The sequence below is a fragment of the Indicator indicator genome, chromosome 32 (genome assembly GCF_027791375.1).
Source record: "Indicator indicator isolate 239-I01 chromosome 32, UM_Iind_1.1, whole genome shotgun sequence".
Taxonomy (NCBI): Eukaryota; Metazoa; Chordata; class Aves; order Piciformes; family Indicatoridae; genus Indicator; species Indicator indicator.
In genome coordinates this window covers 7744594-7758146 of record NC_072041.1, presented here as the reverse complement: position 1 = coordinate 7758146, position 13553 = coordinate 7744594, and the positions used below count along the sequence as shown (strand labels likewise).

Here is a 13553-nt window from a genome sequence, read left to right as displayed (position 1 = left end):
GCTGCCTGTAGATGAGTGCAGACCTAGAGAGCTGCCTAGAGATGAGTGCAGACCTAGAGAACTGCCTAGAGATGAGTGCAGACCTAGAGAGCTGCCTAGAGATGAGTGCAGACCTAGAGAGCTGCCCAGAGATGAGTGCAGACCTAGAGAGCTGCCTGTAGATGAGTGCAGACCTAGAGAGCTGCCTAGAGATGAGTGCAGACCTAGAGAGCTGCCTAGAGATGAGTGCAGACCTAGAGAGCTGCCCAGAGATGAGTGCAGACCTAGAGAGCTGCCTAGAGATGAGTGCAGACCTAGAGAGCTGCCTAGAGATGAGTGCAGACCTAGAGAGCTGCCCAGAGATGAGTGCAGACCTAGAGAGCTGCCTAGAGATGAGTGCAGACCTAGAGAGCTGCCTAGAGATGAGTGCAGACCTAGAGAGCTGCCTAGAGATGAGTGCAGACCTAGAGAGCTGCCCAGAGATGAGTGCAGACCTAGAGAGCTGCCTAGAGATGAGTGCAGACCTAGAGAGCTGCCTAGAGATGAGTGCAGACCTAGAGAGCTGCCCAGAGATGAGTGCAGACCTAGAGAGCTGCCTAGAGATGAGTGCAGACCTAGAGAGCTGCCTAGAGATGAGTGCAGACCTAGAGAGCTGCCTAGAGATGAGTGCAGACCTAGAGAGCTGCCTAGAGATGAGTGCAGACCTAGAGAGCTGCCTTAGATGAGTGCAGACCTAGAGAGCTGCCCAGAGATGAGTGCAGACCTAGAGAGCTGCCCAGAGATGAGTGCAGACCTAGAGAGCTGCCTAGAGATGAGTGCAGACCTAGAGAGCTGCCTAGAGATGAGTGCAGACCTAGAGAGCTGCCTAGAGATGAGTGCAGACCTAGAGAGCTGCCTGAGATGAGTGCAGACCTAGAGAGCTGCCTAGAGATGAGTGCAGACCTAGAGAGCTGCCTAGAGATGAGTGCAGACCTAGAGAGCTGCCTAGAGATGAGTGCAGACCTAGAGAGCTGCCTAGAGATGAGTGCAGACCTAGAGAGCTGCCCAGAGATGAGTGCAGACCTAGAGAGCTGCCTAGAGATGAGTGCAGACCTAGAGAGCTGCCTAGAGATGAGTGCAGACCTAGAGAGCTGCCTAGAGATGAGTGCAGACCTAGAGAGCTGCCTAGAGATGAGTGCAGACCTAGAGAGCTGCCTAGAGATGAGTGCAGACCTAGAGAGCTGCCTAGAGATGAGTGCAGACCTAGAGAGCTGCCTAGAGATGAGTGCAGACCTAGAGAGCTGCCTGTAGATGAGTGCAGACCTAGAGAGCTGCCTAGAGATGAGTGCAGACCTAGAGAGCTGCCTAGAGATGAGTGCAGACCTAGAGAGCTGCCTAGAGATGAGTGCAGACCTAGAGAGCTGCCTAGAGATGAGTGCAGACCTAGAGAGCTGCCCAGAGATGAGTGCAGACCTAGAGAGCTGCCTAGAGATGAGTGCAGACCTAGAGAGCTGCCTAGAGATGAGTGCAGACCTAGAGAGCTGCCCAGAGATGAGTGCAGACCTAGAGAGCTGCCTAGAGATGAGTGCAGACCTAGAGAGCTGCCCAGAGATGAGTGCAGACCTAGAGAGCTGCCTAGAGATGAGTGCAGACCTAGAGAGCTGCCCAGAGATGAGTGCAGACCTAGAGAGCTGCCTAGAGATGAGTGCAGACCTAGAGAGCTGCCTAGAGATGAGTGCAGACCTAGAGAGCTGCCTAGAGATGAGTGCAGACCTAGAGAGCTGCCTAGAGATGAGTGCAGACCTAGAGAGCTGCCCAGAGATGAGTGCAGACCTAGAGAGCTGCCTAGAGATGAGTGCAGACCTAGAGAGCTGCCTAGAGATGAGTGCAGACCTAGAGAGCTGCCTAGAGATGAGTGCAGACCTAGAGAGCTGCCCAGAGATGAGTGCAGACCTAGAGAGCTGCCCAGAGATGAGTGCAGACCTAGAGAGCTGCCTAGAGATGAGTGCAGACCTAGAGAGCTGCCAGAGATGAGTGCAGACCTAGAGAGCTGCCTAGAGATGAGTGCAGACCTAGAGAGCTGCCAGAGATGAGTGCAGACCTAGAGAGCTGCCTAGAGATGAGTGCAGACCTAGAGAGCTGCCTAGTAGATGAGTGCAGACCTAGAGAGCTGCCTAGAGATGAGTGCAGACCTAGAGAGCTGCCCAGAGATGAGTGCAGACCTAGAGAGCTGCCTAGAGATGAGTGCAGACCTAGAGAGCTGCCTAGAGATGAGTGCAGACCTAGAGAGCTGCCTAGAGATGAGTGCAGACCTAGAGAGCTGCCAGAGATGAGTGCAGACCTAGAGAGCTGCCTAGAGATGAGTGCAGACCTAGAGAGCTGCCTAGAGATGAGTGCAGACCTAGAGAGCTGCCTAGAGATGAGTGCAGACCTAGAGAGCTGCCCAGAGATGAGTGCAGACCTAGAGAGCTGCCTAGAGATGAGTGCAGACCTAGAGAGCTGCCTAGAGATGAGTGCAGACCTAGAGAGCTGCCTAGAGATGAGTGCAGACCTAGAGAGCTGCCTAGAGATGAGTGCAGACCTAGAGAGCTGCCCAGAGATGAGTGCAGACCTAGAGAGCTGCCTAGAGATGAGTGCAGACCTAGAGAGCTGCCTAGAGATGAGTGCAGACCTAGAGAGCTGCCTAGAGATGAGTGCAGACCTAGAGAGCTGCCTAGAGATGAGTGCAGACCTAGAGAGCTGCCTAGAGATGAGTGCAGACCTAGAGAGCTGCCTAGAGATGAGTGCAGACCTAGAGAGCTGCCTAGAGATGAGTGCAGACCTAGAGAGCTGCCTAGAGATGAGTGCAGACCTAGAGAGCTGCCTAGAGATGAGTGCAGACCTAGAGAGCTGCCTGTAGATGAGTGCAGACCTAGAGAGCTGCCCAGAGATGAGTGCAGACCTAGAGAGCTGCCAGAGATGAGTGCAGACCTAGAGAGCTGCCTAGAGATGAGTGCAGACCTAGAGAGCTGCCTAGAGATGAGTGCAGACCTAGAGAGCTGCCTAGAGATGAGTGCAGACCTAGAGAGCTGCCTAGAGATGAGTGCAGACCTAGAGAGCTGCCTAGAGATGAGTGCAGACCTAGAGAACTGCCTAGAGATGAGTGCAGACCTAGAGAGCTGCCTAGAGATGAGTGCAGACCTAGAGAGCTGCCTAGAGATGAGTGCAGACCTAGAGAACTGCCCAGAGATGAGTGCAGACCTAGAGAGCTGCCTAGAGATGAGTGCAGACCTAGAGAGCTGCCTGTAGATGAGTGCAGACCTAGAGAGCTGCCTAGAGATGAGTGCAGACCTAGAGAGCTGCCTAGAGATGAGTGCAGACCTATAGAACCATCCCACCCCCCAAAAAAATTATCAGGATCCCCCCAGAAAAATCAGAAAATTCCCTCCCAAAACCCAACCCCTCCCCCAAAATAGCAAACCCACTCCAAAAAGGAGAAAATCCTCCCCCCAAAAGAGCCCCCCAAAAAATCAGAAGCACCCCCTAGAAAAATCAGAACTCCTGAAAAAATCAGAAAATTCCATCCCAAAAATCAAAACCACCCCAAAAATCAGAAAATCTTCCCCTAAAAAGCGGAACCCTGCCCCCCAAAAAACCAGAACTTTCCCCCCCCAAAATCACCTCCCTAAAAAATAGAACCCCCTTTAAAAAAAAAAAATCAAAGTATCCCCCCGAAATCACAACCCCCCTCCCAAAAAATCACATCCAGCCCCCCAAAAATCAGAAACTCCCTCCTCAAATCACCCACCTCCCCCCCCAAAATCAGCAAATCTCTTCCAAAAAGGGGAAAACCCTCCCCAGAAAATCATAAATCTTCCCCTCCCCCAAAATACCCCAGACCCCCCCCCCTCCCGAAAATCCCCAGGAGCCCCCCCCCTCCCCCCGAAATAAGGAGTCAGGAGCCAGGGGGTCCCTTAGGCTTTATCTCTGGGCTGCTGTGAGTAGAAAACGAGGTCCCCCCCTCCCCCATTGCCCCTCCCCCTTACAATAGAATAAGGCAAAGTCATCAAAATACCTTCCCCTCTCCCTTCCCCCTCCCCTGAATGCTTTTGTGCACCCCAAAAATGGCCTCTGTGGGGCTTCCATGCACTGTTTGCTTTAGCACCACGGTGAGGCTCCGGCGTGGAGCCAGGAAGGGGGAAGGAGGAGCTTTGGGGATCCCCTCCCCCCCCGCCCTGGGGATGCAGCTGGTGGTGGAGGGAGGGTAGGGGGTGAGGGGGGTCCGTCCCCTTCCCCCTGCAGCTCAGCAGCCACCGCAGCTGCGGGCACAGGATGCCCCCACGGTCTGGCAGAGCCCACTGGTGGCCATCACCCCACACTTGGAGAACTTGTCCCGGCACAGGTCAGCTGAGGGGAAGGAGAGAGAGAGAGAATCCATGGATGGAGCAAGGAAAAAAAAACCAAACAATAGGGAGAAGCAGGAAGTGATCCAGCGTGGGGCTGGGGACACCGCAGGAGTGGTTGGGGTGGAGAAGCTCCCCAAGGTCATAGAATCAGCCAGGTTGGAAGAGACCTCCAAGACCATCCAGCCCAACCTATCCCCCAGCCCCATCCAATCAACCAGACCATGGCACTAAGTGCCTCATCCAGGCTGCTCTTGAACATCTCCAGGGATGGTGACTCCACCACCTCCCTGGGCAGCACATTCCAATGGCAATCACTCTCTCTGTGAAGAACTTCCTCCTAACATCCAGCCTAGACCTCCCCTGGCACAGCTTGAGGCTGTGTCCCCTCGTTCTGCTGCTGGGTGCCTGGAGAAGAGCCCAACCCCCACCTGGCTACAACCTCCCCTCAGGTAGTTGTAGACAGCAATGAGGTCTGCCCTGAGCCTCCTCTTCTCCAGGCTGAACACCCCCAGCTCCCTCAGCCTCTCCTCACAGGGCTGTGCTCCAGACCCCTCCCCAGCCTCGTTGCCCTTCTCTGGACACCTTCCAGCACCTCAACATCTCTCTTGAATTGAGGAGCCCAGAACTGGACACAGCACTCAAGGGGTGGCCTGAGCAGTGCTGAGCACAGGGCAGAATAACCTCCCTTGTCCTGCTGGCCACACCATTCCTGATCCAGGCCAGGATGCCATTGGCTCTCCTGGCCACCTGGGCACACTGCTGGCTCATGTTCAGCTACTCTCACCCAGCACCCCCAGGTCCCTCTCTGCCTGGCTGCTCTCAGCCACTCTGTCCCCAGCCTGTAGCACTGCTTGGGGTTGTTGTGGCCAAAGTGTAGAGCCCTGCACTCAGCCTTGTTCAATCTCATCCCCTTGGCCTCTGCCCTCCCAGCCAGCCTGGCAAGGTTCCTCTGCAGGGCCCTCCTACCCTCCAACAGATCCACAGCTGCTCCTAACTTGGTGTCATCTGCAAACTTACTGATGCTGGACTCAATCCAGCTCATCAATAAAGATATTGAACTGGATGTGGCACCATTCACCACCACGCTCTGGGCCCAGCCCTCCAGCCAGTTCTTGACCCATTTCAGAGGGAATCTGTCCAAACCACGAGCTGCCAGCTTTGCCAGGAGCTTCTTGTGGCAGAGAGTGTCAAAGGCTTTGCTGAAGTCCATCCTGGTCATCGAGGTTTGACCAGGTGAGGATCAAGGCAGAGAGCTGTAGGACTGTTTGGGTTGGAAAAGGCCTCTAAGGGCATGGAGTCCAACCATCAACCCAACCCCATCCTGGCCACCAAACCCTGGCCCCAAGGGCCATGGCCACAGATCTTGTGAACACCTCCAGGGATGGGGACTCCAACGCCTGCTGTAACTGGTGTCCCCAGGGCTCAGCACTGGGACCAGTTATAATCATAGAATCAGTCAGGGTTGGAAGGGACCTCAAGGCTCAGCCAGTTCCAACCCCCCTGCCATGGGCAGGGACACCTCACACCACAGCAGGTTGCTCAGAGCCACATCCAGCCTGGCTGCAAACACCTCCAGGGATGAGGCTTCCACCACCTCCCTGGGCAACCTGTGCCAGTCTCTCACCACCCTCATGGGGAAGAATTTCTTCCTAACATCCAATCTGAATCTCCCCACTTCTAGTTTTGTTCCATCCCCCCGAGTCCTATCACTCCCTGACACCCTAAAAAGTCCCTCCCCAGCTTTCTTGGAGCCCCCTTCAGATCCTGGAAGGCCACAGGAAGGTCTCCTGGGAGCCTTCTCTTCTGCTGACTGCACAACCCCAACTCTCTCAGGCTGTCCTCACAGCAGAGCAGCTCCAGCCCTCTGCTCATCCTCGTGGCCCTTCTCTGGACACCTTCCAGCACCTCCAGATCCTTCTTGTAACAGAGGCTCCAGCACTGGACACAGAGCTCCAGGTGGGGTCTCACCAGAGTGGAGCAGAGGGGGAGAATCATCCTGCAAAACAAACTCCTTCCTTTCTCTGCACCCTCCCCAGCCAGCCAACAGCTGCTCCATCCACCAGGAACATCACAAGGCTGAGAGATCAGGAGCTAAACCCCACCTGCACTGGAGCCAAGAGTCCAACCTTCCACAGACTGCATCAGGTTGGAAGGGACACTCAAAGGTCATCCTGTCCAGCATCTCCATAGCCCTGTTGTAACAGAGGCTCCAGCACTGGACACAGAGCTCCAGGAGTGGTCTCACCAGAGTGGAGCAGAGGGGGAGAATCCCCTCCCTGGCCCTGCTGGCCACACTTCTCCTGCTGCAGCCCAGGCTCTGCTTGGCTCTCTGGGCTGCAATGCTCACTGCTGGCTCCTGTTGAGCTTCTCCTCCCCCAGCACCCCCAAGTCCCTCTCCTCAGTTCCATTTGACATCATCAATGATCTGCACCAGGGCATCAGGACACCCTCAGTTTGCAGATTACACCAAGCTGGGAGGGACTCTTGATCTGCTGGAGGGTCAGAAGCTCAACAGAAGGACCTGGCCAGGCTGCATCCATGGGCTGAGGCCAATGGAATGAGGCTCAACAAGGCCAAGGGCTGAGGTCCTGCACTTGAGTCACAACAACCCCAGGAATGCTCCAGGCTGGGGACAGAGTGGCTGGAAACTACCCAGCAGGAAAGGACCTGGGGGTGCTGGTTGACAGCAGCTGAAGATGAGCTCAGGGTGTGCCCAGGTGGCCAAGAAAGTCACCAGCAGCCTGGCCTGGAGCAGCAATGGTGTGGCCAGCAGGAGCAGGGCAGGGATTGTCTCCTGGTACTCAGCACTGCTGAGGCCACAGCTTGAGTCCTGGGTTCAGTTCTGGGCTCCTCACTCCAAGAAGGACATTGAGAGGCTGGAGCAGGTCCAGGGAAGGGCAGGGAAGCTGGGGAAGGGTCTGGAGAACAGGGCTGGGGAGGAGCAGCTGAGGGAGCTGGGGGTGTTGAGCCTGGGAAGAGGAGGCTGTGGGGAGAGCTTCTGACTCTCTACAGCTCCCTGAAAGGAGGCTGGAGCCAGGTGGGGGTTGGTCTCTCTGCCAAGGAGCAAGTGACAGCACCAAGAGGAAATAGCCTCAAGTTGCCCCAGGGGAGGTTTAGGTTGGGCATGAGGAACAATTTCTTCCCCTTGAGGACTGCCAAAGCCTGGCCCAGGCTGCCCAGGGCAGTGCTGCAGTCCCCATCCCTGGAGGGGTTTCAAACCAGAGAGATGTGGTGCTGAGGGCTGTGGTTCGGTGGTGCCCTGGCAGTGCTGGCTTCAGGGTTGGACCTAAAGATCTCTTCCAACCCCAACCACTCCACGACTCCATGCCCTGGCTGGCCATGGCCCCCCCTCTGGGGTGCCCCCCGTGTGCCCCCTGCTCACCTCGCAGCAGCTCCTCGTGGGCGCAGACGGTGCGGACGCAGATCTCCTTGTTGATGACATAGACCCTGCGCAGGCTGGGGGGGAACGGTGGGGGGTGGTGAAGGGGAGAGCAGAGGAGGGTCCCCAAAACATCTTCTGACCTCTTCCCCTCCCCTGCCCCCCCCCCCCCCCCCCCCCCCCCAGCTCACCTGTAGAAGCAGATCTCATTCAGGCACTGCTTGCAGGGCTTGTGCACGGAGTAGAGCCTGGTGCAGGGGTACTGCTCCTCCCGGCAGTCTGCAAGCACAAAGGGCAACTGGTTTGTACTGGGAGGGGGGCTGGGAAGGCCTTGGAGGGAAGCCTGAGGGCTGGGCTCAGCGGGAGCTTTGACCCTGGAGGTGTGTGGGAAAAAAAAAAACAAAACAAAACATAAAACCCATGAATTCTCCACCCAAAACCTCCTTTGAAATCCAGCTGATGGCTTTTGGGTGTTGGGGTAACACAGGGTGGCCAGGCTGGAGTGCTGGGCAGAGGAACCTCAGGAAGTTCACCCAGGGCAAGGGTAGGGTCCTGCCCCTTGGGAGGAACAACCTCCTGCAGCAGGACAGCTGAGGGGGGACCTGCTGGGACACAGCTCCATGGAGAAGGAGCTGGGAGTGCCTGGGGACAAGTTGTCCAGGAGCCAGCAATGTGCTCAAGTGGCCAAGAAGGCAAATGGTGTCCTGGGCTACATGAAGAAGAGTGAGGCCAGCAGGTTGAGGAAGGTTCTTCTGCCTCTCTACTCTGCCCTCATGAGGCCACTTCTGAAGTCCTGGATCCAGTTCAAGAGAGACAGGGAACTGCTGGAGAGTCCAGGGGAGGCTGCTGAGGGGCCTGGAGCAGCTCTGTGAGGAGCAAAGGCTGAGAGCCCTGGGGCTGAGAGCCTGCAGAAGAGCAGCCCCAGAGGGGAGCTGAGCAATGCTCAGCAAGAGCTAAAGGAGCTGTGGGGGACAAGAGGCTGGGGCCAGACTCTGCTCAGTGGTGCCCAGGGACAGGCCAAGGGGCAAGGGGCACAAACTGGACCCCAGGAGGTTCCACCTGAGCAGGAGGAGAAAGTTGTTTGGTGTGAGGGTGCTGAGCCCTGGAGCAGGCTGCCCAGAGAGGTTGTGGAGTGTCCTTGTGTGGAGAGCTTCCAACCCCCCCTGGGCATTGTGCTCCTGGGCAAGCTGCTGTGGGTGCCCTGCTGGAGCAGGGGTTGGCCTGGATGAGCTCCAGAGGTCCTTTCCAACTTCTCCATGTGGGATGCTGTGATTCCTAGGATCCCCTCTCTGGCACTCCCAGCTCTGCTGCCCCAGAGCAGGGAAACAGAGGCCCAGCTGAGCCCATTGGGATCTCAGCCCTGCCGAGGGGTCCATCCCCCATCCTCACCCTAGCTGGGCTAACTGGGAGCCTAAAGTCCCTACTGGTGAGAGGGGGGTGGGGGAGGAGCACTCACCAAGGGGTCCTGGCTCCGTGGGCTCAGTCTCAGGGGCAGCAGCTGGAGGTTAGGGGGGGAGAAAATTTAGGGCTGGAGCAAAATCATCTCAGTGCCATTTGCATAGGGCTGGGGCATCCACACTGGCACCCATGGGGATGCCCAGGGACTGAGGGGGCAGGAGAGGGAGGGAGATCCCCAGCCTGAGGTGGGAGGGGGGCTGGTGGGTACCTGGGGTGGGGAAGGAGACTGATGGGTACCTGGGATGGGGAAGGGGCTGGTGGGTAGCTGGGGAGGGGAGGGGGCTGGTGGATACCTGGGGTGGGGAGGAGGCTGGTGGATACCTGGGGTGGGGAGGGGGCTGGTGGGTACCTGGGGAGGGGAGGGGGCTGGTGGGTACCTGGGGTGGGGAGGGGGCTGGTGGATACCTGGGGTGGGGAGGGGGCTGGTGGGTACCTGGGGTGGGGAGGGGGCTGGTGGGTAGCTGGGGTGGGGAGGGGGCTGGTGGGTACCTGGGGAGGGGAGGGGGCTGGTGGGTAGCTGGGGTGGGGAGGGGGCTGGTGGGTACCTGGGGAGGGGAGGGGGCTGGTGGGTACCTGGGGAGGGGAAGGGGCTGGTGGGTACCTGGGGAGGGGAGGGGGCTGGTGGATACCTGGGGTGGGGAGGGGGCTGGTGGATACCTGGGGTGGGGAGGGGGCTGGTGAGTACCTGGGGTGGGGAGGGGGCTGGTGGATACCTGGGGTGGGGAGGGGGCTGGTGGGTACCCGGGGTGGGGAGGGGGCTGGTGAGTACCTGGGGTGGGGAGGGGGCTGGTGGGTAGCTGGGGTGGGGAGGGGGCTGGTGGGTACCCGGGGTGGGGAGGGGGCTGGTGGGTACCCGGGGTGGGGAAGGGGCTGGTGGGTACCTGGGATGGGGAAGGGGCTGGTGGGTACCCGGGGTGGGGAGGGGGCTGGTGGGTACCCGGGGTGGGGAAGGGGCTGGTGGGTACCCGGGGTGGGGAGGGGGCTGGTGGGTACCTGGGGTGGGGAAGGGGCTGGTGGGTACCTGGGATGGGGAAGGGGCTGGTGGGTACCTGGGGTGGGGAGGGGGCTGGTGGGTACCTGGGGTGGGGGCTGGCACGATTTCCTGCTGGGATTGCTGCTGGGACTGGAAGCGAAACTGCTCCTCAGGGGCACGGGGGGTGACATCTGCAAGGAGAGAGATGGTGCAGGGTTGGGGGTGGGGAGGCACACCCCAAAACTGTGCCCCCCCCCCTCCCCTCCTGGCATCACTCACCGTTGTAGTCATAATAATCCTGGATTTCTGGGGAAATAAAGCAGAAATTGGTGGATTTTAGGGAGAAGGAAACCAACCACCGGAGCCAGGAGTTGGCAAAGGCTCCTCCAGACTTTGCAGGGAGTGGAAAGATCCCTCCAGAGTCACCCCAGGAGTGATCCTGGGTACCCCCCCTCCCCCCTAACCTCTGGCTTAATAACCCCCCACTAAGGTTTATTAAACTTAATAAAGGCTTAATTAATAATTGACAGTGTGAGGAAGGGGAGAGGAGATGGGAAGGTGGTGAGGGAGGGGAGAGGGGAAGGTGGTGAGGGAGGGGAGAGGGGAAGGTGGTGGGAAGGGGGGAGAGGGGAAGGTGGTGGGAAGGGGGAGAGGGGAAGGTGGTGGGAAGGGGGAGGAGAGGGGAAGGTGGTGGGAAGGGGGGAGAGGGGAAGGTGGTGAGGGAGAGGAGAGAGGGGAAGGTGGTGAGGGAGAGGAGAGAGGGGAAGGTGGTGAGGGAGGGGAGAGAGGGGAAGGTGGTGAGGGAGAGGAGAGAGGGGAAGGTGGTGAGGGAGGGGAGAGAGGGGAAGGTGGTGAGGGAGGGGAGAGAGGGGAAGGTGGTGGGGAGGGGAGAGAGGGGAAGGTGGTGGGGAGGGGAGAGAGGGGAAGGTGGTGAGGGAGAGGAGAGGGGAAGGGGCAGGAGATGATAGAGCACAGAGGAAGGAAGCAGGGGGAGGCATCAGATCCATGGGGATTTGGGTGGAGAAAGGAAAAAGGGAGTAGAGAGGTGGGGGGTGAGGCCTCTCCCAGTGCAGGCTGCTCTCACCTGCCTGCTGGTCGTACTGGGAATACTGGACCGGCTCGGGGTAGGTGATGCCCTCAAACCTGCTGTACTGACCCTGGACCAGGAGCACTGCTGGGGAGACAGAGCCAAGGTGGTAGAGGATGAAGCATCACCAGGAGGGGCAGAGCCACCCCCAGCCTGGAGATTTGGGGTACCCAACTCTGCCTCTCCAGTTCCATGTTTTCTCCCCAAACTCCCACAGCTGTGCCCAGGGGCTTTGCATCATCCTCCAAAATATCATCCCCTCATTGTCCCCAGGAGCTTCACATCATCCCCCCAAATCCTGGCCCATAGCTGTCCCCAGGGTCACATTGCCCAGAGAAGAGCAGGCAGAGGAAACTGAGATGTACCCTCAGCAAGTTTGCTGATGACACCAAGCTGTGTGGTGCAGCAGACAGCTGGAGGGAAGGGATCCATCCAGAGGGACCTGGACAGGCTGGAGGGAAGGGATCCATCCAGAGGGACCTGGACAGGCTGCAGAGGTGAGCACAGGACAACCTCAGGAGGTTCAACAAGACCAAGGGCAAGGTCCTGCAGCTGGGTGGAGGCAATGCCAAGCACAAATGCAGGCTGGGCAGGGACTGGCTGGAGAGCAGCCCTGAGGAGAGGGACTTGGGGGTGCTGGGGGAGGAGAAGCTCAGCAGGAGCCAGCAGTGAGCACTTGCAGCCCAGAGAGCCAAGCAGAGCCTGGGCTGCAGCAGGAGAAGTGTGGCCAGCAGGGCCAGGGAGGGGATTCTGCCCCTCTGCTCAGCTCTGCTGAGACCACTCCTGGAGCTCTGTGTCCAGTTCTGGAGCCTCTGTTACAAGAGGGCTATGGAGGTGCTGGAAGGTGTCCAGGGAAGGGCCACCAGGATGAGCAGAGGGCTGGAGCTGCTCTGCTATGAGGACAGCCTGAGAGAGTTGGGGTTGTGCAGTTTGGAGAGGAGAAGGCTCCCAGGAGACCTTCTTGTGGCCTTCCAGTATCTACCAGGCAGCATCCATGAGCAAAGCTCCCCTGGGAATGACTCTGGGTTGGGATTTATCTCTTCTGCCCACACTCCCCCCAGCCCTGTCCCCCCTCCCTGGCTCCAGCCCTGCCTGGTTGATGGTTTCCAGCTGTCCCTCAGCCTTTGTGCTGAGCTGGTTTCACCCAAACTTTTCCTGGCTCCAGGCTCTGGGGTCTGTCACCTCCCTCCTCCTTTCCATCCTGCCTTTGCCAGCACCCTCAGGGGCTGGTTCCAAATATAATTTTTCTGGCTGCCATCCTGGCGCTGAGGTGACAATTTTGTGCCACTCCCATGGTGCCACCTCCATGTCCCCAACACAAGAGCTGCCAGACCCCTGGCAACCTCGGTGCCCCCCCCACTAGAGTCAATCCCAGCCTAATTCCAGGGGGGTTCAGTTAATTTTGGGGGGAAAACAGGTGATGAAGTGATGCTTGCTGGCATCTTTGGGGGGGAGTGGCTGGTTTCTGGGGTGTCACCTTACCTTGGGGACCCCCAGGGAGGGGACACTCACCTGGCAGACACAGCAAGAAGAGCTCCACTGCTCCCATCCTGACAGCAGCGAGGGAGGAGCAGCGCAGGTCGGGATGCAGCTGGAGGAGTCTGGGTGGGGGCAGAGGCAACACAGAGGGGTCAGAAGATCCCCCCCCAAAGATCCCTCCATCCCCAGCCCCTCTCTGCTCACCCCCAACCACCTCCACCTGAGATGTCCCCAGGAGCTGGCTCCAAACAAAACCCCAACCCCCAAAAACAAACCCAACAGAAGGAAACCTCCTCAAAAGTATTGTCCTGCAGTTTCCTCCAGGGGCTTCACATCCTCCCCCCAAAATACCACCCTAGAGTTGTCCCCAGGGGCTTCTCATGGTCCCCTAAAATATTGACCCCCCAGAAATTATCCCCGCATTGTCCCCATGAGCTTCTCCTTGTCCCTCAACATATTGTCCCCCAAAAATGTCATTCCAGGGTCGTCCTCATGAGCTTCTCATTGTCCCCCAAAATATCACCTCAGTGTTGTCCCCATGAGCTTCTCATTGTCCCCCCAAATATTGCCCCCAAAATATCGTCCTCGAGTTCTCCCCAGGGCCTTCTCATTGTCCCCCAAAATATCATCCTAGAGGTCTCCCCAGGGGCTTCTTATTGCCCCCCAAAATACTCATCCCAGCACTGTCCCCATGACCTTCCCATTGGCCCCCAAAATATTGTCCCCCCAGAAATTATCCTAGTGCTGTCCCCATGAACTTCTCCTTGTCCTTCAATATATTGTCCCCCTAAAAACATCATCCCAGTGTTGTCCCCATGACCTTTTCATTGTCCC

The 13553-nt window shown here is 58.1% G+C and overlaps 1 protein-coding gene across 1 annotated transcript; it reads right to left on the bottom strand.

Annotated features, from left to right (window-relative positions):
• Positions 1-4240: 4240 nt before the first annotated feature.
• On the bottom strand, positions 4241-12789 carry MFAP2 (microfibril associated protein 2). The gene is made up of 8 exons (XM_054395009.1): positions 12753-12789; positions 11238-11324; positions 10433-10459; positions 10258-10344; positions 9179-9220; positions 7914-8001; positions 7726-7799; positions 4241-4344 (listed from the first exon to the last, which is right to left on the bottom strand). Exons 1-8 carry the CDS (start codon positions 12787-12789, stop codon positions 4241-4243), a joined length of 546 nt encoding a protein of 181 aa, XP_054250984.1.
• Positions 12790-13553: the final 764 nt, after the last annotated feature.

What these genes read in the sequence shown, in the direction of transcription:
- MFAP2 (XM_054395009.1), bottom strand. Translation starts at nt 12,789, where the DNA reads ATGGGAGCAGTGGAGCTCTTCTTGCTGTGTCTGCCAG. An exon ending in CTTCTTGCTGTGTCTGCCAG is followed by an intron (nt 11,325 to 12,752) that starts GTGAGTGTCCCC and finishes TCTCCCCAGCAG; the next exon opens with TGCTCCTGGTCCAGGGTCAG. An exon ending in CCACGAGGAGCTGCTGCGAG is followed by an intron (nt 4,345 to 7,725) that starts GTGAGCAGGGGG and finishes CCTTCCCCTCAG; the next exon opens with CTGACCTGTGCCGGGACAAG.